The sequence below is a fragment of the Rana temporaria genome, chromosome 7, assembly GCF_905171775.1.
Source record: "Rana temporaria chromosome 7, aRanTem1.1, whole genome shotgun sequence".
Taxonomy (NCBI): Eukaryota; Metazoa; Chordata; class Amphibia; order Anura; family Ranidae; genus Rana; species Rana temporaria.
In genome coordinates this window covers 181,451,297-181,477,399 of record NC_053495.1, presented here as the reverse complement: position 1 = coordinate 181,477,399, position 26,103 = coordinate 181,451,297, and the positions used below count along the sequence as shown (strand labels likewise).

Here is a 26,103-nt window from a genome sequence, read left to right as displayed (position 1 = left end):
CAGCGTTTAAATCAAGCAAGCATAATTCAACACAACGATCCATTTTTGGGCTATTGTGGGGAAGAAATAGAACCCCTGACAAGTTTATATTGCTGTTGCCAGTTACAGCCAAGAATAAAAATACATTTTTTTGTACAGCGGTTAGGAGTTGGAACCTGTCAGAATTTATTACCAACTGAATTACCAATATAATTTCCTTCAATTGCAGGTAAGCCAAGTGAGGGAAAATCTCCCCAGTTGAAAACTAGACCAGCAATTACATTGGATCACAGATAATGTACAAAGCAGAACAGGACATCTAAACGTGAATCATTTGATCCAGCAACAAATGCTGCAGAGGAAAACAAAAATGCATGTGCAAATTAGGCAACCCACCACATACCAGTCAGATCACGCTGCAGCATGTCATGTCTGATTCATCCAAAATGTGGCATCCAAACTGAATCATGTAGATGGCAACAGCAGCTGCCACACAAGAACTACAGCCCTTGAATGGCAACAGTAGCCATATGATAGTAAACTAAACTGAGGAAATGTAGCTATTTATTAAAGCTGAAACATAGAACATGCCTCTAAACTCATCATTTATGGCTCACATGGGCCATTTATCTATACGAGAAGCACTCCATGAAATGAATGGACTATATATGCACTTAGTTATCCTAAATATTTCAGGGCTCTGTTTTTGGACCAGTAATGTAAAGTTGGCCATAGATGAGAATTAAAAAAAGAAAAAAAATCTTGGGAAAACGTTAGTTCCTTTTTCTAATATCATTAGCTGGATGAGATCGTCATTTTAGACAGCAATGATGAGAAAATGCAAAGGAGCAGGATGGAACACATTTCTAACAGGCTATGTGGTTTTCATTCAGTAAAGTGTTAAAAGCAAATAAAATCTTTCAAACTACCAACGAATGTTCTGAGAACTTTCATATGAATTTTTCTAAGAAACTTTGGTTCGGAGTTATATCCACCTATGACTTTACCAGTGGCAGTTCGTCCATAGAGGGCGCATTGCATGAATGTATGTTATTGTTGCCAGCTGCCGCTGGTCTATTCAGATGGCCGGAACTTGAGCGCCGGCCACCTGAATAACGGCAGCTGGTTGGCTGTGCGGAAGTGCCTATCAGAGCTCTGATAGGCTTTCCGAGTACAGCCCTCGGCTCCCGAATGTCTTATCCTCGGAACGTACGGGGGGGGGGGGGGGGGGGGTTGCATTCCTTGGATAAGACTAACGACCGTCTCAGCCAATCAGGTTCCCCGATTCTGGTTATCAGTAACCTGATTGGCTGAAGCGTCACCAATGCGGGAGAAGACATCGAGGGACGTGGAAGGAGTAAAGTACTGTATTTGCTGGCGTATAAGACTACCTTTTACACTTAAAAAAAATGGCCAAAAAGCAGGGGTCGTCTTATACGCCGGGTCAGCTGCTTGGATGCCTGCTGGATGTGCGGTAATACTGTATGTACATACAGTATATACCGCTTAGCCAATCCCGTTGAGCAACGCATTCAAATGCAGAGCCTGCTCGGATTGGCTTTGAGAGTCAGAGAGGCGTGGGCTGATGATGTTACAGCCTCTGCCAATCCAAGCAGGCTTTGTATTCATTAATAGAATACATCGCTCGCTGTGATTGGCTCCAGCAAGAAGGAAGAAGAATATGGCTCCAGCTTCAGCAAGAATGAAGAAGAATATGGCTCCAGAAGGAAGAAATATGAAGCGTTGGAAGCCTCGGAAGGGGGGTCGTCTTATACAGTGAGTACAGGCAAAAAATCTTAAAAAAACTGTAAAATTAGGGGGTCGTCTTATATGCCCGGACGCCTTATACACCGGCAAATACGGTAAGTGCATTTTACAGGGCACAGTGGCATCAATGGGCACCGTGGCGACAAAGGGCACCGTGGCGACAAAGGGCACCGTGGCGACAAAGGGCACCGTGGCGACAATTAAAGGGCACAGTGACATGCACAGTGGCGACAATTAAAGGGCACAGTGGCGACAATTAAAGGGCACAGTGGCGACAATTAAAGGGCACAGTGGCGACAATTAAAGGGCACAGTGGCTGCGTTTGATGGCATGGCACAGTGGGGCTGCATTTGATGGCATGGCACAGTGGGGCTGCATTTGATGGCATGGCACAGTGGGGCTGCATTTGATGGCATGGCACAGTGGGGCTGCATTTGATGGCATGGCACAGTGAGGCTGCAATCTTTTCTTTTGCGCCCTCCCAAAAATGTTGAGCAGCAGCCGCCACTGGGCTTTACAAAGCAGAGATGGGGACAGAAGTCTTAAATCTTGTACACACTAGAAGTCCCCCCCCCCCCCTTTCATCCTAGCGGGCTGAACGAAAAACAAAAAACAGATCTCCATAACATAAACGATGTTGGTGCGACAATCTCCCATGCAATGGGGGGGGGGGGGGACAGGGGGAATCCAACCTGTCCCCCACCAGAGCACACTGAGCAGTGCTGGTAGTGACTGTCAGCCAGCACTGATCATATGTGGGTCATAGTTCACATAAGTCACACCATGCTGTTTTTCCTGCTTGTCCAATCGACAGAAGCCAGCCGCGAGACTGGCTTCTGTCGAACAGACAGCTGTACACACAGGCTGAAAATCTGCCGAACCGGCCAATTTCGTGTGTACAAGGCTTTAAGAGGAGCAAATGCTGGCTGGGAATTCCTGGAGACCCCAAAAAAATATTCAAGCCAGGACACCTCACTCACCTCCTCTTTCTCATTCTTCAGCAGCTGCAGGAGGTTGTTATTCTTGCACAGCTGCTGTCGTTCTTTTTCCAGAAGAGCAGCATTCTCCCGCTTAGTCACTTCAAGCTGATCCTAAAACATTTAGGAACGTTTTATTTTTTGGAAAAAAAACCTGTAGTTAATTTTTTTAAATAAATACACATTAAATCTGATGAAACATTTTTTATTTTTACTATGTCAGAAGTCATAGTTGATTGTCACATATACACGTCCTGCTTCATGATTTTAGAGCTGCACTAGAACATTGAACGCTTGAATGATACTCCAATCTCTCAGACCCCTTTCACACCAAGCCGTGGCAGCGCTAAAGCATTGCTTGTTTTAGCAGCGCTATTAACCCCCGCTAGCGGCCGAAGAGGGGGTTAAAAACCGCCAGTGTTGCAGCGCTTACAAAGCACTTTTTAAGCTTATGTCAATGAGCAGACTGTTCTGGGATGATGCTGCTGGCAGGACTTTTTCCAACGTCCTGCAACCGTGCCGCCCCAGTGTGGAAAGTCACACTGAAATTAATAGGAGGTGGTTTTTACATTATTGTGTTTTTTGCATTATTTAGAGGCCATTTCTAGCGCTAAAAACGACTGAAAACCGCCTCAGTGTGAAAAAGGCCTAAGTCAGCTCAAAAAGTAAAACAAAAACCAACAGACCCTGTTTTAGCCCACCATGTTCCCACCCAGCCCTTACCTCCTGCCAATCCCCCGCGTCCATTCCTTGTTCGACAGCTCAACTACTGGGACACATATTCTTTGCAGCAGCCGAGAATAAAGAGATTGCCTTAAAGCGGTTGTATACCCCGCTTGGTGTACCTGTAATCCACCTTGTATAGACTCTCACCTCCCAAAAACTTTCCACCCAAGGTACACAAATTAATTTCTGTCATTTATGTAGGGAAATGGTCCTACATGATCCACGGCGTACAGTGTATACAACACCTTAATCCCAATTCACTGGCTACTCCAAAACCCATAAGTCCCTGTGCCGTAAAGACTTGGCATTGGGCTCTACCGAACTCCTCCCCTATCTTGCCTGCATTCATATTCAGGCCAGTGGAATTCCTGATCATTTCCTATTGTTACTATTTGCTACACTAAATTGCCCAGTTGGCTGTGTTGCGTAGAAATCAATCCCTTCTGGCTTTCTCCATATATCCATTTCCTTTCCAAAAAAGGAAATTTGGGATAACGGACTGATACGGCACCACAACTTTTGGTGTAGGATGCTTTAAATAGTATATCTTTGAGTCCTTATCAAGGCAGTCAGCACTATTAAAACTACTAGCAGGTGTAAAGTATTTGGGGCCAGCAGAGTGGTACTTGAGGCTATATAGCCGCTTATAGCCAAGATCCTTCCCCAGGTAACCATGTCTACTGGCTAGATATGCAGACTAGGCTGCAACAATTGATAGCAAAGAAAGCATGCCAGAAACATTTCTTTCAAACACTCCTTTCATGGGTAAAGGGAGAACAGACGGGCAGGCCATTAGCCAACATTACCCACTCCCAGTTGGCCGTTTCCCATGTGAGCAATAAAAGGATTCCATAGGCTGCATTCATACCAGCATGGCTACTATCCTGCAGACCTTTAAGTCCAAGAGTTGTATACCTTCAAAGCTGACTAATGGATAGAAGAATACTTAATTCCTCATCAACTCTGGAAGAACTTGAGTTCTGGCGGATCTGATCAGATAATAAAGGTGTAAATGGACAGGTGGTCTGTTTACATCCGACCACCCATCGAGGAAAGAAGGCTGTGTGTCTGCTCTGCCTAAGCGGAGTCATCCACTTGCTTAGCGGATAGATACCCTGCTGAGCAGGCGGACTCCAACAGAACCCGCCTCCTTTGAAAGGGGCCTTACACACTTTGTGAAGTTGGGGAAAGTGTAAGCTTTCCACTTACCTTAAGTTTGCTGTGATTACTCTGCAAATACTCCAAGTCACTATTTATTTTGAGGATTTGGGTTTCCACATCTTCTCTCCTCCGCAAGTCTTTTGTGTGACGCTGAAGCAGCTCATAGATGCAGTTTAATATTGACACCACATGCAACCGTCTCCCACTGCCATTCTTCGATGCGGTTTGCAAGGACGGAAACCCCAAAGTCTTCAACTCCTGTTGAAAAAAAGCCAGTTTATAGCAAAACCTTAAATGAAATGTGGCCCGCTAAATTTAAAGTACCTCTACAGGCATAGAAAGGTGGCCCAATCTGGCTCTACAGACAGAAAAATCTGTCCAAGAGTGAATCTGCATGTTTAAAAAAGAATTTGACGGCAGGGTCTTGCATGCACATAAAGCCACCATATCATCTTGAGGGAGCTTAACCACTTAAGACCAGGACCAAAATGCAGGTAAAAGACGTGGCTCCCAAACAAAATTGGCGTCCTTTTTTTCCCCATAGAGCTTTTTTCCCCACAAATAGAGCTTTCTTTTGGTGGTATTTGATCACCTCTGCAGTTTTTATTTTTTGCGCTATAAACAAAAATAGAGCGACAATTTTGAAAAAAATTCAATATTTTTTGCTATAATAAATATCCCCCAAAAACATAAAAAAAAAGTTTTTTTTCCTCAGTTTAGGCCGATACGTATTCTTCTACCTATTTTTGGTAAAAAAAAAAAAAAAAAAAATCACAATAATCGTTTATCGATTGGTTTGCACAAAATTTATAGCGTTGTCATTTTCACAGCAAAAAATGCATTTAAAATGCATTGTTTACTATGAAAATGACAAATGCAGTTTGGGAGTTAACCACAAGGGGGCGCTGAAGGGGTTAAGTGTGACCTCATATGTGTTTACAACTGTAGGGGGGTGTGGCTGTATGTCTGACGTCATTGTGTGTTCCCTAATATAGGGACACACAATCAATCGATGACAGCGCCACAGTGAAGAACGGAGAAGCCGTGTTTACACACGGCTCTCCCCGTTCTTCAGCTCCGGGGACCGATCGCAGGACTCTATCGGCGATCGGGTCCGCGAGTCCCGTGGCCGAGGTCACGGAGATTCAGACCGGGTCGCAGGAGCGACCCACCACTGGGCTTTATACAGTCAGGTACAGGTACGTGATTGTGCCCAGCGGTGCTATTCTGCCGACGTATATCATCGTTAGGCGGTCCTTAAGTGGTTAAGACCCCAAACTAGGGCTGTGGAAATTAAAGATTAATTCCTCGATTAATCGTAAATTCTTTTGATCGGTACTAGTGGTGCAACGGATTGTAGATGATCCGTGATCCGAATGGGTCACCATATGCGGATCGGCACACCACGTCATTCGGAGCTCCGCTGCTGCCTCGGCCATAGGAAAGGCCGCAGCTTCGACCTAGCTCCCGGAGCGGTGGACATCTTGGTCCATCCGGCGGCGGCCTAGGTGAACCTAGAGCGGAGTGCTGACATCATCACCCGGCCTCAACTGCTCGTGTTCGGCTGGCTTCTCTGGTAAGACTAAGCAAGCACTAATCTTCCTATACAGTGGGGGAGAGGTCTGCAGATATTACAGTGGGGGAGATGTCTGCAGATATTACAGTGGGGGAGATGTCTGCAGATATTACAGTGGGGGGAGATGTCTGCAGATATTACAGTGGGGGGAGATGTCTGCAGATATTACAGTGGGGGAGATGTCTGCAGATATTACAGTGGGGGAGATGTCTGCAGATATTACAGTGGGGGAGATGTCTGCAGATATTACAGTGGGGGAGAGGTCTGCAGATATTACAGTGGGGGAGATGTCTGCAGATATTACAGTGGGGGAGATGTCTGCAGATATTACAGTGGGGGAGATGTCTGCAGATATTGCAGTGGGGGAGATGTCTGCAGATATTACAGTGGGGGAGATGTCTGCAGATATTACAGTGGGGGAGATGTCTGCAGATATTACAGTGGGGGAGATGTCTGCAGATATTACAGTGGGGGAGATGTCTGCAGATATTACAGTGGGGGAGATGTCTGCAGATATTACAGTGGGGGAGATGTCTGCAGATATTGCAGTGGGGGAGATGTCTGCAGATATTGCAGTGGGGATCCGAAAAATGTATGTGCGTTATAGTTCATCGAAATTAGTCGATAAAAAAAAAATTTTTATTAAATCGAACACGAAAATTTTAATCAGTAACAGCCCTACATCAAACCCTCTTACATTCAGTGAACCAAGACAAACGTGATCTATCCTTTCCACGCATGATTGCTGCTCTTATAATGGACTGGGACATTTACAATATTGGAATATCAAATTGCGCAAAGAAGTCCACAAATTAAAAAAAATGTGTCGCTGCGTTTTCTAAATGGCCCGTGTACTCATATACCATAAATATTTGTTGTAAACAGGCGCTGAGCTTACCCTTACCCAATATTAAAAAAATACAAATCCACTAAATTGATAAATTCCATATATCCAGTTGTGTCAAACCGCAATAAATAGCTAATAAAGTGCATTGTACGGAGGGCAGGTGGAACACAAACCAGCGTTTGCAGTTCCCATTTAATGTTGGTTTTGTTTTTATGATGCAAATGCAATAATTTATCCTTTTAATAAAAAACTTCAAATTACTACACTGAGGTTATCCTTCACATTTTCTCCATGCCATTAAGGTTGTGGAGAATTATCGCAGGAGAGAAAGGAGTGTCCAAGGCAGATTGCTTCATAGCCTTTTCCTCTACGGGAGATCGTGGGATGAGTGACCCCCAACTCTATTTGGAGAGCTACTTACCTGTGAGCATTGATTGACTTCCAGGGCTCAAGTCCTGCGGGAACGGAGTTCCTGCACTTTTTTCACAGCAGGAACTCTGTTCCCTTTGCAGGACTAGAGCAGTCGAGAGTAGCCAAGCCGCCCGAGCCAATCCTTCACTAAGTGGCCATGCCCAGCTTGTGTCACTGTCAGTTTCTTCTTTCTAAATCCCGCGATAACTCGCGGCAGACCTCCGCAATGTCTCCGGGGAACAATGCCAAAAGCTCCCAGGAGACATTGCGGCATCAAGGAAGTGACGAAATACCCGCACACTACCCAAAGAATCCATATACAGGAAGCGGCCAGTAACATAAAGGATTACTAAGGTACAGTGGATCGGAAAAAAAAAACATGCGGTTTAGTAATTATGCATATGAGCGTATCATTTTATTTTTTTTGGTGGGGGAGTGGATCTTGGGTGGGAGTTCCCACACTTTTTTCCCCAGGACTTGACCCGTTGACTTCCTTTGAGAAAAGGGGTCAAAAGATTTCTGGTAAGTGCCGAGTGGTGTCACCTGGGAGCACTGATTGGAGGATTTGTTTGGCACTTATAGCACTTTATTCGCACAATTAAGCATTATTTTATTTATTATTAATTTATTTTATTTTATTTTTTTGCAGCAAGTGCCTTATTGAAGACTTTTTTGGAATTTATTGGACTATGAATTATTTGTAGAAGAAAGAAAGTCACCGCTCCAGGTGGGTCTACTATATGGTCATGCACTGGTACAGGATTCCAAGGGTGCTGGCGGTGCACTAGGCAAGCATAAAGGTTGAATGAAGGATGGATGGCCGCACTCCAAAAACCGTACAGGTGGTCTTTTATTAAATGAACAGCAAAAGCATTACCAGATCACAGCAACAGAAACAGGGGACAGCCGACGTTTCGCACAAAATCAGTGCTTATTCATGGCTGAATAATGAATTATTTGTATTTTGTTTGAATATTGTAAAAGAATATCATGCACCACATTTTTTGTGCATTTTATTTGGCACCTACATAATTTAGGCATATTTAGGGAGCGCGATTTGTCATTTATTTTATCACTGGTTGTATCATTTGTCTCACTAATTGTTAAAAGAAAAAAACTTAATAAAAATTAAATTACCCAATATATATATATATATTTTTTTAATCAGATGTGTGTAGACCGCAGAGAATATAATTGGTTACCTGAGAAACTAATTACTGCAGGATCACATGTTTGGGACTGGGTGCTTCCACACAAATTACTAAACTAAACTGCCTTGATGTAGGCAAACACTGCCAGGAAGACGAAAAAAGCCATATGAAGGTAGGCCATATCCCATGTGCATTTCATGAATGGAGTTTTCCTTTAAATATCTAGCTCCTTATGTCATTAGTGTTCTCTAGTGTTATTTGCAATGCTTCAAGACCCTAGGCTCACCTGGTCAAGATATGCGACACATTGTTCTACGTTGTCATCATTGCAGAAATCTGAATCTTGAGAGCACTTGCGGTTGTTGAGTGTTGACTGCAGATAGCTTGGGGATGGTATTCTGGGTTCAGAGTTGTAGCGGGAAATTATTCTGGTTGCTTGGAGAAGAAAGGAAAAAAAAAAATTATAGAAAATAGAATCTATAAAAAAAAAAAAAATTTAAAAGTACATATTTTTTTCCTGTTAATGTCCTTGTATCTTGATCATTTAATTATCAGTTTAAACATGTTAGTGTTAATCTTGAGCACATTACAGGAAGCTTGTAATCAAGCCAAAGATCAAAGCATCCAGGCAACTAGCATTTGCAAAAGGATAGGTCAGCAGTGACATGACATCCACCATATTTATGACATGTTCTCTTTAAAGAATATTTATGGCAGGTATTTATTGAGCGCTGACAATTTCCAAAGTGCTTTATACTGTACATTCACATTGGTCACCACCCTCAAAGAGCTTACAATTCTAAAGCCCATGCATGCATACACGTACTAGGGCCAATTACCCTACAAGCATGGCTTTGGAGTGTGGGAGGAAACCCATGCAAGTAGTGTTAGGATTGAGATTCAAGCCAAGCAGCCTAGTGCTGCAAGGAAAAATGTCCATAGGGACCACGCACCTTCGCAGGAGTTTATTATGTAGAATGTAGCACCCCAATTTATAGCTGTAAAACAAATGTACATTTTTTTCACTCCAGCTCCTTGCCCCTGGTACAGGCACACCCCAAAATCAAAACCTGTAGCTCGTCAACCTGCTATTTTCTTTGATTCAGTAAATGGATTTTGTGCTTTGTAGACATCGGAGACAATCTGAAAATCTGGTTATATTTTACAGAACTTGCTATATGGCACTGGACAGGCCAAGCAGTGAAGACCGCTAGGTAGTTGCATTTTAGCCAAATGCTCTCATTTAATTATAAATATTCCATCCTTATTCATTAAAGAGTAAAGCCTCGAACACACGATCGGATATCTGATGGAATCTAATCCGATGGATTTTTCCGTCAGATATCCGATGAAGCCGACTTTCATTAGTCTTGCCTACACACCATCAGTCAAATATCCGACGCGGTGACGTAAAACACTACCACCTGCTGAGAAAAATTAAAGCGGAGCTCCACCCTAAAGTGGAACTCCCACTGATCGGCACCTGCCCCCCCTCCGGTGTCACATTTGACACCTTTCAGGGGGGAGGGGGGTGCAGATACCTGTCTAAAGACAGGTATTTGCACCCACTTCCGGCCACACGCTACGGGCAAGAGACGGGTTTTTCTGACTTCCCGTCTGTCGCCCGTTGTGTGCTGGGAACACTCGGCTCCCAGCACACAGCGTGTGAGCCAATCGGCGGGCGCAGCGCGACTCGCGCATGCGCCGTAGGGAACCGGGTAGTGAAGCCGGAGCGCTTCACGGTTCCCTCACTGAGGATGGCGGGGGGAGCAGCAGAGAGACGAGCGATCGCTCATCCTCTGCTGCGGACGGTGCTGGACTCCAGGACAGGCAAGTGTCCTAATATTAAAAGTCAGCAGCTGCAGTATTTGTACCTGCTGGCTTTTAATATTTTTTTATACTGGCACATCCGCTTTAAGTTCAATGCTTCTGAGCATGCGTCGACTTGATTCTGAGCATGCATGGATTTTTGACAGATGGACTTCCACACAAACGATCGCTTTTTTCCCCCCATTGTTTTTTTTATCCATAGGATTTCTATTTTTTTTCACTGATGGAAAACAAACCGATGGAGCCCACACGCGATCGGTTTGTCCGATGAAAACAGTCCATCGGTCTGTTTTCATCGGTCAAACCGATCGTGTGTACAGGGCTTTACTCCACTTTTTGTGAAAAAAAAAAAAAAGATAGCAAATAAAGAAAAAAAATATAGCACATATAATTGCAATACTAATCATATTATAATTGAATGTTATTAAAAAATTACCTTTCCTTTTCAATCTGCAGCCACTTTTCTGAGAATGCGTTGCATTATGGCTACCTGGAGTTGTTCTGTACAATTGGAGCTCCCCAGCCGTAGGTCCCCCGAACAACAAACTTTGCACATGGCCGGCACCGGGTCCCCAAAGTCTGGGAGATCAGGCGCAAAAAGGTGACTCGAGTATAAGCCGAGGGGAGCATTTTCAGCACATATAAGCACATATCAGCTTATATTGAGTATATACGGTAAATACTGTGTCATTGAGACGCAAAATTACAAAGAAATTTGATAAATGTATAATCTATAGACAAGTGTAAGCTGGAGTATAGTTTCAATCTATTAGTGTATCTAAACACTACAGGCCACATAGGAGACTCCCATAGCAGAAGCCCATGGGAGCGGGGGGGGGGGGGGGGCAAGCCATGCTGTGTGTGTCTATGGATGCACACAGCCCAGAAGCGAGCCCGCATTGGTGCTTCTTTAGCACATGGCTTGCTAAGGGAGTACCTACGAGGAGGAGAAGTGAACTTCCAAAATGTAGGCAAGGGGCTGCTCAGTGCAATATGATTGCACAGAGAAGATCAGAATATCTTTTTTTTTTTTAAAACATGCCTTTAGCTTTAACCCTTTCATGCCTATGTATGACATTTGGTGTTTACAAGTTAAAATCCATATTTTTGGCTAGAAAATTACTTAGAACCCCCAAACATTATATATATATATATATATATTTTTAACAGAGAATCTAGAGAATAAAATGGCGATTCTTGCAATATTTTATGTCATACGGTATTTGTGCGGCGGTGTTTTAAACACAACTTTTGGGGAAAAATGTACTTTCATGAATTTTAAAAAAATGAAAAAGTAAAATTAGCCCAATTTTTTTGCATAATGTGAAAGATGATGTTATGCCGAGTAAATAGATACCAAGCATGACACGCTTTATAATTGCACGCACTCGTGGAATGGCGACAAACTACGGTAACTAAAAATCTCCATAGGCGACGCTTTAATCTTTTTTTACGGTTACCAGGTTAGAGTTACAGAGTAGGCCTAGTGCTATAATTATTGCTCTCGCTCTTACGATCGCGGCGATACCTCACATGTGTTATTTGAACACCGTTTTCATATGCGGGCGCGACTTCCGTATGCGCTTTCTTTGCTGCGCAAGCTCGCGGGGAGGGGGGCGCTTTAAAAAAAATTTTTTTTGTTTTCTTATTTATTTATTTTTTCTAATATTAAATTTTTTTTTTTTTTATTTTACATTTTGATCACTTTTATTGCTGTCACAAGGAATGTAAACATCCCTTGTGACAGCAATAGGTGGTGACAGGTACTCTTTATGGAGGGATCGGGGGTCTAAAAGACCCCCGAGCCCTCCTTTGCACTTCAAAGTATTCAGATCGCCGAAAACGGCGATTCTGAATACTGTGTACTTTTTTAAATCCGGCGCCATTGTCATCTGAGAAACCCGGAAGTGACGTCATGACGCCGCTTCCGTGGTTTCAATGCGGACACTGAATCAAAGCCGTTTACGGCTTTGTTTCAGAGCTCGCCGAAACGCTGGAGGCGCCGGATCGTGGATCGGGTCTCCCGGTGGGACGGGAGGCCCGGTCAGAGCGGCGAGAGGCGGCGGGAGGGGGGGATGTCCCCTCCCGCTCCTCCGGCATAACAACCGAGCGGCTTTTAGCCGCATCGGTTGTTATGTTTGGAAAGCCGATCGCCCGCTCTAAACAACGGTACCGGGATGATGCCTGCGGCTGCAGGCATCATCCCGGTATAACCCCTGAAAGCCGAGGACGCATATATGCGATCCGTCGGCGTGAAAGAGAATTAAAACACTGAAATTAATATCAATACAAAGGCATAGAATAGTACACAAGATTACACATTAACTTGTGGCTTCTGTTATAACAAAAGCTATGCCACAATAAATTACACATTGACTGGCCACTTGGCAACAGGCAATACAATTGGTCATAGGCATTACACAGCAGACAGGCAAGAGGAGGAAAAAAAAAAAATCTGCCAACAATCCCTTTTTCTCTGCCAACAATCCTACGTGTTCCAATCTAACTGAAATCTTGTGTACACTATATGGTCAAATGTTTGTGAACACCCTACCCTCACACCTACAGGTATACAAACCTGTTGGTCATCCCTTTTCCAAACCGTGAATGCCAACATGGAGCTTTACACACACACACACACACACACTTATTGCCCCACTCTTCTTGGAGGGCTTTCCACAAGAGTGGGAATGTGAGAATCTGCACCCATTCAGCCAAAAGAACATTTGCGAAGTCTGGTAGATAATGGATGAGAAGACCTAGCTTATGATCAGAGTTCCAATTCACCAATTAATCCCAAAAGGTTGATCTATAGGGTTGAGGTCAGGGCGCTGAGTAGGCAATTCAAGTTCCTTCACACCGATCCATGTCTTTATGGAGCTGGGTTAGTGCACAATGACGCTAGAACAAAAAGGGCCTTCACCAGACTTGTATGGCTGTAAGCACACAACTGTCTAAAGCAGTGGTCACCAACCTTTCTGGCCTCGCGGACCACTAAACTCACAATTTTGAATTCCGCGAACCACCAACATTTATTTTACATGCCTTATACACAATGTTCCGGCTCTCTGTCCTCCTCCCCATGGATCACACTGCTGCCTTATACACACACGATGCTCTGGCTCTCTGCCCCGCCCCCTCCCCATGGACCACACTGCTGCCTTATACACACACACACCAATGCTGTGGCTCTCTGTCTCGCCCCCTGCCCATGGACCTCACTGCTGCCTCATACACACACACACACACACCAATGCTGTGGCTCTCTGCCCTCTCCCCCATGGGTCACACTGCTGCCACACACACACACACACACACAAATGCTTCAGCCCCCCCCCCCCATTACACTGCTGCCTTACAGACTCATTGGATCTCGCCTCCTTATCCAGCCAGGTGCTGGAGCGCTGTGCTCCCTTCCAATTTGTGATTAGCGCTGCTATTGGAAGACCCCTTTTTTACCTCCTGCCCTCTGCGCTACTCCCAGTGCCTTCCTCTGAGTTCACAGGAGCCAGAACTAGAGAGGAGGCATCAATGCGCGCTGACAATATTGACGGTCAGCAGGCATTGCCAATGGAAACATTGGGCAATATACATCTGCCACAATGTTGATTTGCAGCAGAACCCCTGGGGACCACCAACATTTTCTTGAGGACCATCAGTGGTCCATGGACCAATGGCTAGCAACCGCTGGTCTGAAATTTATTTGTATACTGTAGCATTAACTATCCTTTTCACTAGATACACTTGAATTCAATAGAACACGGTTTCTCAATCCAGGGTTTCATGGAACCATAGAGTTCCTCCAAAGCTTGCTAGAGGTTCCTTGAGCAATGAGCAATTTCTGCCTCTCAGATAAGTTCTGACAACATTGATCTTTTCAGTTATCTGTACGGTGAGAATTCTTCTCAATGACCACACATGTAAGGAGCATTCTTCCCACTGACCATCACACTAATGCATCACGAGTTATAGATATAGTCATTTCTAGCATGGGTTCCCCAAGTCCGCAAAGTTCTTTTAAGGGTTTGTGTGTGTTAAAAAAGGTTGAGAAACGCTGAATTAGAGGCAATATAGTGCATTTCTTATTTCTACCACTACAAATAAAAGGCTGCTCGACTCAAATTCTCAGGTCCTTTGGGATACAAGATGACACGCTTATGAATCTGCGCTCTATTTAGGAAAATGTTATACAGCAATTATGTGACAAGTACAAACTTGAAACATTTAATCAACTTAGAAAATAAAAATAAAATGGGCACTGGCATCCAAGGCAAAGCCCAATCAAAGGAAATATGTAGGTATGGTGTGAGTGGCAAGGCTTCGCTGTCAGAATTCCAGCCAATTAAATCTGAATTAAAAATGTACCTGTGGTTTTGGAGTAATGATATGCTGCAAAAGAGGGGGGTAAGGAAGGCAGGAATTAACCAATTAATTCAAGTGGGTAAGAACCTATTAAAACTTTCAAGCAACCAGATATTTGAGATTTTTTCATGATGACTATCAAATCCTAAGGGTTCTTTCACACAGGTCCGCCTGCCAGTTTTTTTAGGCGGACCTGGACGGGCGCTCCGTGCTCCTCTATGGAGCTGCAGATGTCAGCGGTGACATGCCCGCTGACATCCGACCCGCTCCAATCCGCCAAAGTGTGATGGAGGAAAAACCTACTTTTCCATCCGTCTGGCGGATCGGGTGAACATGGACATACGGTCCGTGTTCATCCGATCCCCCCATAGGGGAGAGCGGAGAAAAGACAGGGCGGTCCCTGCACAGTGTGCGGGGACCGCCCTGTCATCCGCGGCTCAGCGGGGATCAACGGAGCGATCCCCGCTGAGCAAGTGGAGGTTCACGGGGCGGATCATTACTGATCCACCCCGTGTGAAAGGGGCCCACCAGTGCTACCCCTTTTATAAAGCTGCTTCTACATATTATATGCCACACATGATGAATAAGGTCTGCCAATTCTCTGCTGATCAGAGCAGAGCGGGTGGATGGCAGGTCAGTGTCAGCTCAGTTTATGCAGAGTGGACACAGACAGCCTGCTCTGCTCTCCCATCTCCCATCTGCCATGGGAGGACAGATCCCCTTCTGTTTTTAGTGGACCAAACCAGAGGTAGGCGGCAAAAGGGACAGCCTGAAAAAGTGACTTGATCAGAACGGTCATGTGAAAGTGGCCCAAATGATAAACTCCTGATCCTTGCCAATTAAACCTGCAAGTCACCCCTCCTGGGACAACCGTTCACCATCTTGACTTTAATCACAGTATCTACAGCCTACAAGAACAAAAAAGGAGGAAGGGCCAACCTGTGTGTGCTTATGTGTTATTAGTACATTATATATCCCTGTATGTTGTGGTCGGTAAGGTGGCCATCTAATCTGGATAGATAGATAGATAGATAGATAGATAGATAGATAGATAGATAGATAGATAGATAGATAGATAGAACACCATTTAGCCCACAGCCTTGTGTGGATTTGTGCCTATAGTACTCAAATTTTTCTTCTACAAGTCCTTTGCATCAGTAGAATTAAATTCAAGAACTCAGAAATGGTAAAATTTTCAGGAACCCGGATCACCCTTTCTCAATTCTCCAGGTTAAGGGAATCCCTGCGAATAATTACTACATCAAAAGTTCACAGTACATTAGTGTGATGTCACTTCGAAGAATGCTCCATACATTTGTGGTCACTGGGAAGACCCTCCCTTCCCTACAATTAGCTCATTGATCATTGTTGATAGTGGTTACTTATCTGAGAAACAGGAACCTCTGGAGGAACCCCAGGGATCCACAGAAACCTGTCCAAGAAAGCCTGTGCTATACAAGGCCAGTTTCACACGGCCTTCAGCTTAAGAGCATTGTGAACAACAAGCATTTAGCAAGCTTTGGTGAAGCTTTTAAAAGGGCCCTTCAGCACCAATTTGCAGATGTTAAAAAAAATCTTAATAGGAGCGCTGATTGCTACTTTAACCCTTTCGCTGCCAGGGCCATTTTTGCAATGATATATTTTTTTGCACATTCCATTTTAAAAACATCATTTTAGGTCTGCAGATTACATAAAAACCCCAAATATATATATATATATATATATATATATATATATATATATATATATATATATAATCTCTCAAAGCGAACAACCTAGAGCAGGGGTGTCGAACTCAATTTCATTGTGGGCTTCATCAGCATTAGGATTGCCCTCAAAAGGGCCGGTTGTATCTGTAAGATTAGATGTCCAGTGCATCCCCTTCCCTTACATTAGATGTCAAGAGTCACCCCACCATCAGAAGTTGAGTCCCCCACTCTCCCTTACATCACAGTGCTCCCCCTTTTCTTTATGCTGCTGCTGGAAAGAAGCTGGTTCGGCGCTCGTTCCCGCGCAGGCTCCTCCGTCGGTTGTTGTGATCGCGTCACCTACTGCTAACCAAATCCCGCGATAGCCAACAAGGCACTGCATCGACTCCTGGAAGCAATGACAAAAGCTCCCAGGAAACACAGCGGTTACAGGAAGTTACAAACTACCGGCAGATTACCCGCACTTAGGTGAGACAGGAAGAATACTTGGGTACTGTGCACAAAGAAAAAAAAACAACCTCCGTTTTCACATGTATTAAAGAGTGCAATATTAATGAGCTCATGTGTTGAAATTGGGTGGAGCTCCCCTTTAAAGAGCCACGTCATTGGCGCTTTACAGAGATCAGGGTCGCGCCGTGTCCTAGGAACACGCCACAGCTGCGATCACAGCGGGAGTGTAAGAGCTGCCATTCTGGGGCGACGTCCACCCAGAACAAAAGCCGTGCCACTTGGCGGCAAGTAGTTAAAGGAAAACCTTTTGGTAAAAATAAATAAAATTACATGCTCCAGCAGCCATTCTCCCCTCCCCAGTGAGCATGCATCTTTGTGCGTGAATCTTCTCTGTGCGCCCAGCCTCGTCACTTAGTCACAGTCCTCTGAATGGGAAACTACAACTGAGGGTGTGTGGGGGCAAATCGAATGACAGACCAGCTGCCCGAATGCATCTGCCTGCCCGTTTTACACAAAATCCCAGGGACTCTAGCCACTGGATTGTGTGTGATAAATATGAACAAGAAGGAAATGCGCCAAACTAAGTGCAGTAAATATGGGTTTAGTTAGAAATAATGTTTTAAACAATAAATTGGCTACTCACAAAAGGAGTGAAAACACAAGCATGGTAGGGCAAGGGGCTGGTCTGGTGTCACAGCGGGTCATCTGTAGCTGCAGGGGTTCAATCTGGCAGGTCTCAATACTGTGGAACCGGAGATGGACATCCAGGAGTTAGGGAGCCATAGGGAAACACAGGAGCTCCAGGAACCGCTGGTGCTGCTTCAGAACGGCGTGCGTTCCAGCGTGGAACGCAACGCACCGTCGTAGGACCGGAAGTGACGTAGGAACTCAGGCCAGCCAATAGGATAACGTTTCTCAGCTTCCGCTGTTTCATCAGATCCAAAAAGAAGGTTTTTGGATCTGACTCCTTTTGTGAGTAGCCAATTTGTTGTTTAAAACATTATTTCTAATTAAGCCCATATTTACTGCACTTAGTTTGGCGCATTTCCTTCTTGTTCATATTTATCTTTCAGAGTTTGCTTCTGCTTCAGGATTGCTGCCGCTTGTGCTATTGGACTATTATTGCATGATTTTATTCACTCAATTTTTATTATTGACATGGACCTTATGATGTGCTGATGTTACTGATTATTAATTATTGATTGAGCTTGTTTAGTCATGCGCCATCTACCTATACATTTTTTACATTGTGTGTGAACCCCCCCACCGCTGTCAGGTCACTATGATGTAAGGGTTAAACAAGCTGCTAGAAGGCTTCAACACTACTTAATTGCCGAAGCCCGCTAGCAGCTTATTCAAAAATGACAATCGGCACTCCCCATTAGGATCTGTGTAGAACATTTCCAAACAGGAGCTGAAGGACCCTTTAACCACTTGCTGACGGCCGTACGACTTTGTACGGCCTCAGCGCGGCTCCCAATCTCTAACAGGCCGTCTTTTTACGGCCTCCCCTTTTCGCGTTCCCCGCGCGCGCTCCCGAGCGCGCAGCGGGGAACTGCTGTGCTGGCCGTGTCCCTTGGACACAGCCAGTCACAGATCGCCGTGAACGGCCAATCGGAGCGGCCGTTTCCTAGGCGATCTGTGCGGCCAATGAGAGATGATCTCATATGTTTACATATGAGATCATCTCTCATTCCCGGCTCTCGCAGACAGCGGTGCTGTCAGGGGAGAGAGGAGACGGATCTGTGTCTCTTGTACATAGAGACACAGATCGGTCACCCCCCCCAGTCACCCCCCCTCCCCCACAGTTAGAACACTAATTAGGGTACACATTTAACCCCTTCCTCACCCCCTAGTGTTAACCCCTTCCCTGCCAGTCACATTTATACAGTAATTAGTGCATATTTATAGCACTGATTGCAGTATAAATGTGAATGGCGCCAAAAATGTGTCAAAAGTGTCCGATGTGTCCGCCATAACGTCGCAGTCCCAATAAAAATCGCAGATCGCCGCCATTTCTAGTAAAAAAAAAGTATTTATACAGTAATTAGTGCATATTTATAGCACTGATTGCAGTATAAATGTGAATGGCGCCAAAAATGTGTCAAAAGTGTCCGATGTGTCCGCCATAACGTCGCAGTCCCAATAAAAATCGCAGATCGCCGCCATTTCTAGTAAAAAAAAAATAATAAAAATAATAATTCTGTCCCCTATTTTGTAGGCGCTATAACTTTTGCGCAAACCAGTCGCTTATTGCGATTTTTTTTTTTTTTTTACTAAAAATATGTAGAATACGTATCGGCCTAGACTGAGGATAAAAAAAAAACGTCAAAAAAAAAAATTGAGCTATTTATTATAGCAACAAAGTAAAAATATTTTATTTTTTTTCAAAATTGTCGCTCTATTTTTGTTTATAGCGCAAAAAATAAAAACCGCAGAGGTGATCAAATACCACCAAAAGAAAAAGAGATTTTTAATACAGCTTACCTGTAAAATCTTTTTCTTGGAGTACATCACGGGACACAGAGCGGCATTCATTACTATATGGGTTATATGGAGTACCTTCAGGTGTAGACACTGGCAATCTCAAACAGGAAATGCCCCTCCCTATATAACCCCCTCCCATAGGAGGAGTACCTCAGTTTTGTAGCAAGCAGTATGCCTCCCAAAATGGTCCTCAAAAAAGAGGGGTGGGAGCTCTGTGTCCCGTGATGTACTCCAAGAAAAAGATTTTACAGGTAAGCTGTATTAAAAATCTCTTTTTCTTTATCGTACATCACGGGACACAGAGCGGCATTCATTACTATATGGGATGTCCCAAAGCAATGCTTACAATGAGGGGAGGGAGAACATCTCCAAGACAAAAGGATTTAATTTAGAGATATACTCAAATCATAATAAATCCAACTTAGTTGAGAAAAATAAAATTTTTAAATTTAACTCGAACAAGAGGAGCCCCCGGAATCCGAGGGTCTCAAACTGCAGCCTGCAGCACTGCCTGCCCGAAGGCAGTATCAGTATTCCTTCTTACGTCCAACTTGTAGAATTTTGTAAACGTGTGGACAGAAGACCAGGTTGCCGCCTTGCAAACTTGAGCCATAGAGATCTGGTGGTGTGCTGCCCAGGAGGCGCCCATGGCTCTAGTAGAATGAGCCTTTAATGATACTGGAGGAGGCAACCCTTTCAAGCCGTAGGCCTGAGTGATTAATTGCTTAATCCACCTAGAAATGGTGGACTTTGCAGCTGCCTGCCCCTTCTTGGGCCCATCCGGTAGAATGAACAGCACATCTGTCTTCCGGATCTTCTTTGTAGCTTTAAGATAGGCCTTCATGGCCCTGACAATATCCAAGGTATGCAGCAACCCTTCCTTTCTGGAAGTAGGTTTAGGGAAGAAGGATGGTAATACCAAATCCTGGTTCAAATGAAAACTGGATATGACCTTCGGAAGGAAGGAAGGATGAGGGCGGAGAACGACCCTGTCCTTATGAAAAACAAGATATGGTTCCTTACAGGATAAGGCTGCCAGCTCCGAAACTCTTCTTGCGGAAACTATGGCAACCAAAAATACTAACTTCCTTGTCAGTAGAACCAAAGGAATATCAGCCAACGGCTCAAACGGTTGTTTCTGTAAACTTGACAGAACAAGATTTAAATCCCACGGACAAAGCGGGGATTTAACTGGAGGTCTAATACGTAAGACCCCTTGAAGGAAGGTCTTAACCAGCGAGTGGGTGGCCAGCGGCCGCTGAAACCACACTGACAGAGCAGAAATCTGTCCTTTGATTGTGCTTAATGCCAATCCTTTATCCACTCCTAGCTGGAGAAAACTTAATACTCTATCGATGGTAAATTTGCGAGAAAGCCATCGCTTGGACTCACACCAGCCTACATAGGCCTTCCAGACCCTGTAATAAATCACCCTAGAGACCGGTTTCCTGGCTCTGATTAGGGTAGAGATTACTTTCTGAGACAGACCTCTACCCCTGAGAATCAGGGATTCAGCTTCCAGGCCGTCAAATTTAGATGCCGTAAGGCAGGGTGGAGGATCGGACCTTGCGATAGCAGGTCTGGCCGTAGAGGAAGAGTCCAAGGGTCTCCCACTACCATCCTTAAGATTAGTGAGTACCATGCCCTTCTGGGCCATGCTGGAGCTACCAGGATGACTGGTATGTGCTCCACCCGGATCCTGCGCAGCAGGCGGGGTAGTAACTGGAGCGGGGGAAACGCATAAAGAAGTTTGAACTGATGCCAAGGGCAAACCAACGCATCGGTTCCGCAGGCCATCGGATCCCTTGAGCGGGACATGAACCTGTCTAGTTTCTTGTTGAGTCTCGATGCCATGATATCCACGTCCGGCACTCCCCATCTTTGGCAGAGTGCTTGAAAGACTAGTGGATGCAGAGACCATTCCCCCGGCCATAGAGTCTGGTGGCTTAAGAAGTCCGCCTGAAAGTTGTCCACTCCTGGAATGAATATTGCCGATATGCAGGGCACATGAGCCTCTGCCCATAGAAGAATCAAGCTCACCTCTCTCTGAGCGGCTTGACTCCTGGTTCCCCCTTGGTGATTTATGTGTGCCACGGCCGTGGCATTGTCTGATTGAATTCTCACCGGGAACCCCTGCAATTTTGACGTCCAAGCCCTGAGGGCTAGTCGAGCAGCTCTGAGCTCCAAGATGTTGATGGGCAACTGCTTCTCTGGCTTTGCCCAAGTACCTTGGCGAGTGCAACCATCCAAAATTGCTCCCCAGCCCGTCAGGCTGGCGTCTGTGGTCACTATCTTCCAAGCCACTGGGCTGAAAGACCTCCCCTTCAGTAGATTCTGAGGGTCTAACCACCAACACAGACTTTGTCGGACTCTTGATGAGAGCGGCAACGGGATATCCAAGGCCTGTGGCCTTCTGCTCCATGCTGACAGGATGGCTGCCTGTAGGATGCGAGTGTGGCTCTGGGCGTATGGTACCGCCTCGAATGTGGCCACCATCTTGCCTAGTAACCTCATACATAGGCGAATAGTCGGTTCTTTCTTGCTTAGAACCAGTAGGATTAATTCCTTGATGGCTTTTACCTTCCTCAGAGGTAGGAACACTCCTTGTTGTTCTGTGTCTAATCTCATGCCGAGATATTCCAACTGCTTTGTGGGCTGGAAAGCTGACTTTTCTCGATTTAGGACCCAGCCGAACCTCTCGAGGTATTGGACCGTGAGGGCCACTGCTCGCTCCAAGCCGGGAGACGAGTGATCTATGACTAGGAGGTCGTCCAGGTATGCTAGGATCGTGACCCCTTGGATCCTTAGTTTGGCTAGGATTGGAGCTAGGACCTTCGTGAACACCCGGGGGGCCGTAGCCAACCCGAAGGGAAGCGCCACGAATTGGAAGTGACGCGAAGCCACCATGAAGCGTAGATATCTTTGATGTGGCTGATAAATTGGAACATGAAGGTAGGCATCCTTTATGTCTATGGACGCCATGAAGTTGTCCTTCTGGAGTGTGGCAGCTGCTGACCGCACGGATTCCATCCGAAATGAGCGGATCTTTAGATATGCATTTACCATCTTTAGGTCCAAAATTGGCCTGACATCTCCATTGGATTTTGGGATGATGAATAGGTTGGAGTAGAAACCCAGCCCCTGTTCCAGGACTGGTACCTCTACTATTACTTCCTGGGAAAGTAGATGATCTAATGCCGATCTTAATGCGGCTCCCTTTTCCGGATCGTTTGGAATCCTCGACTTCTGGAAATGAGGAGGAGGAAACCTTAGGAAATCTAATTTGTAGCCTGTGGCCACGGAAGACCGTACCCACTCGTCGGGAATGCTGGCTTCCCAAATCTCTGAAAAGAGTCGCAGCCTTCCCCCCACCTTCGTGGGTGGGGGCGCCCCTTCATAAGGTTGGCTTGGGGGCTGGTTTTGCTGGTTTGCGAAACCACTGCCTTTTGCCTCTAACAGCCTGTCCTTGTGATCTGCTGTTGAAGCCGAAGTTTGCTTTTGCAGGAGGCCGTCGATACTGCTTGGCATTAGAGGGCCCCTGCCCAGGGGAATACTGTCGTTTAAACGCAGGTCCCTGAACCTTCTTCTTAGTTGGCAAGAGAGTACTCTTGCCGTTTGAAATGGTCTGAATGTATTTATCTAGGTCTTCTCCGAAGAGTCGTCCTCCATGGAAGGGGAACCCTACCAGGAGCTTCTTGCATGGGGGCTCAGCCTCCCAGCTTTTTAACCATAAGAGTCTTCTCATATGGATAAGGGATAACGATAAACGTGACGCTTGCTGGATAGAATCCTTGATTGCGTCTACCGTAAAACATATGGCCTTAGGGACATCCGAAAATTTTTCTGCCTGCTGGGCCGGAATAAGTTTAAGCATCTGCTTAAATTGATCCGATAATGCTTGAGCGACCCCAATCGCAGCCACAGCTGGCTGTACTACTGCCCCTGCAGTAGTGAAGGAGTTCTTAAGTAGTGCTTCCAAGCGCTTATCAACTGGATCCTTGAACACCTGTATGTTTTCTACAGGGCATGTTAACGATCTGTTAACACATGAGATGGCTGCGTCCACTGCAGGAGTAGCCCATCTTTTGGAAAAATTTTCTTCCATAGGATATAGGACAGAGAACCTTTTAGGTGGTAAGAAGATCTTATCTGGCTTGTTCCAATCTTGGAACAAAATTCCCTCTAATAGAGGATGGATCGGAAACACAGCATTGCTTTGAGGCGCCCTCAGTAAGCCCAAAGCTGAAACCGTCGATACCTGGAGATCTGGTACTGGCAAGTTGAATGTCCTATGGACCAAGTCCGACAATACTTGAATCCACCAGCTCTCCCTCAGGGAGACTGCCCCAGACTCCTCTGTATCCGGGTCTTCGATCCCTGAACCTACTTGGTCCGTGTCCAAGAGGTCGTCCAATTCCCCTGAGGAAAGGACCTCCTCTTCTGAGGGTCCGCGCTCGGGCGACGGAGATCTATTCCGCTTACTGCCCCGCATAGCTGCGGATATCATTTTTCCCATGCTTTTCTGCATCTCTTTTAAAGAGGTGAGTAATACCTCCTCCGTGACCATCTTAGGGTTGGACTGACCCGCGTCAGCTCCAGCCCCAGATCCCGATGGCCCCAAGGCTCCCTGTAGGGAAAACAGCGGCATACCATGGTACAATACCGAGGTACACCTGCTACCTATTGGTATTTGGAACTATAAAAGTTAATTGTCCAAACACCTGTTTGGGGGATAAAAAAATGCTTCCTCTCCCCTAGATGACTTTTTTTTTTTTTTTTTTGTTTCAAATCCAGGAAAGAAAAAACATTCTGTCCCCCTGAGTAGTATTGCAAAGAAAAACTATGAGATGGAAAAGAAACAGCCTATTTCTAGGCTTGACAAAACAGTCCTCTGAAGACTGCAATATCCTTTCTGGCCACTGTGTGTCCTCGGCGCCCCGTGCTGCCGCTCTGGTCTTTCTCCTCAGTTCCAAAGTATTGATGGAACAAACAAGGAAGGGCCGCCCCTTCCTTTAAGCCACTGACCCGCCCTTCCCCCCCAGCAACCTCAAACAGGAAATGCCCCTCCCGACAGGGGGAGGGGGGGGGATTTTGGGAGGAAGGGACCTCTCTGTTCCAGCAAACTGCAGCCTGCAGCCTGGAACCATGAGGAGGTCAGCGTTTTGCCTGCTTGCAGGCTCTGAGGAGGAAGACTGAATGGAGCATCGCCTGGAGGCCTGCAGGTAAGCAAAGCTCTCTGACACACACATATATTTTTATATAACACCGGCCCCACTCAATGCTTTTCCAACACTACAAGGGAGGTCACATCTTATGGGGAATAATACATAGAGAGCCATCCTATCTTTATGATATGTGACTAGTTTGCCAGATGCAGTGCATAACTTTAGGCATGTCCCCTGTGACCCCCCAGAAAAACCTGCTAAGAACCAAGTTCCGCAAGTTTTCCCCTCACTTACCTGCTCCATGCCGCAGGACTTTGCCAAGCAAGAGGCCCAATCTTCCCCCATCTCCGTGGGGATGTCTAGACCTTCAGGCCCTGGGTTCCTATGAAGGATCCACTGTCCTGGGCCCATATAGCACCCTGGCAACAGAAAACTTTAGGTACCCAAAGGTTTCTAAGTTCTGGGCCCAGGGTCCAGCTCTCTAAAAAGAAAAGCATTATGGGCTATACCCCAAGGGTTTGGGGTCCGGTTACTGACCACTTTAGCGCTGAGGCTTTTTTGGACAGAACCGGTAGCTCACCTAATCCCAAGGATGCGGAGGCAAGCTAAACCATGACTAACACCTAAGACACTGGCGTAAAAACTGAGGTACTCCTCCTATGGGAGGGGGTTATATAGGGAGGGGCATTTCCTGTTTGAGATTGCCAGTGTCTACACCTGAAGGTACTCCATATAACCCATATAGTAATGAATGCCGCTCTGTGTCCCGTGATGTACGATAAAGAAAGCTCTATTTGTGGGGAAAAAAGGACGTTAATTTTGTTTGGGAGCCACGTCGCACGACCGCGCAATTGTCAGTTAAATCGACGCAGTGCCGAATCGCAAAAAGTCCTCTGGTCAGGAAGGGGTTTAAGTGCCCAGTAAGGAAGTGGTTAAAAGGCTTAGAGAAAGCTGCTTGAAGCTTGCTAAAAGCTTTGCAAACATTTGTTGAAAGTTTCATAGAAGCTTGCTGCTCACACTGCTCTTGTTTAAACTGAGGCCCGTGTGAAAAGGCCTATATTTGGCAGTATCATATGCACAATGCACTTGCAGTTGAGGAAAAGTTGGAATGGGAAGTTTAGTTCCTCGTAAAGCCCATATTTTTTAATAAGTATTTATGGCCCCCAAACGAGCGTCACATTCATAAAAGTTTGATATTTTATACTGAACGCTAGATGTTTTATGACAGAACACAGCTGTTTTTGTATGAAAATTACTTTTTTCCTACAGCGATCAACAAACTAATTTCTGCAGACAAGGCGTGACAACTAAACAAGGATTCTATTTATCTACCATTCACAAAAAGAAATTTTCCTGCTGACACTTTTCATACGTCGGTCTTAAGCCTCATACGCACGATCGGATATTCCGACAACAATTGTGTGATGGAAGGGTTTTGTCGGAAAATACGACCGTCTGTACGATCCAGCGGACAATTGTTGTCGGATTTTCCGAGAACTAATGTT

General features: G+C 45.4%; 1 protein-coding gene across 3 annotated transcripts in view; it reads right to left on the bottom strand.

Moving 5' to 3' along the window:
* Positions 1-26,103, bottom strand: part of LOC120945970 (SSX family member 2 interacting protein) — a 63,996-nt gene that overhangs the window by 17,558 nt on the left and 20,335 nt on the right. For all 3 annotated transcript variants that reach the window (XM_040360577.1, XM_040360575.1, XM_040360576.1), the window contains exons 3-5: positions 8,882-9,030; positions 4,659-4,868; positions 2,727-2,837 (exon numbers count right to left, since the gene is read on the bottom strand). In XM_040360577.1, coding sequence (XP_040216511.1) covers positions 2,727-2,837; positions 4,659-4,868; positions 8,882-9,030 — 470 coding nt within the window. The remainder of the gene's footprint in view (positions 1-2,726; positions 2,838-4,658; positions 4,869-8,881; positions 9,031-26,103) is intronic.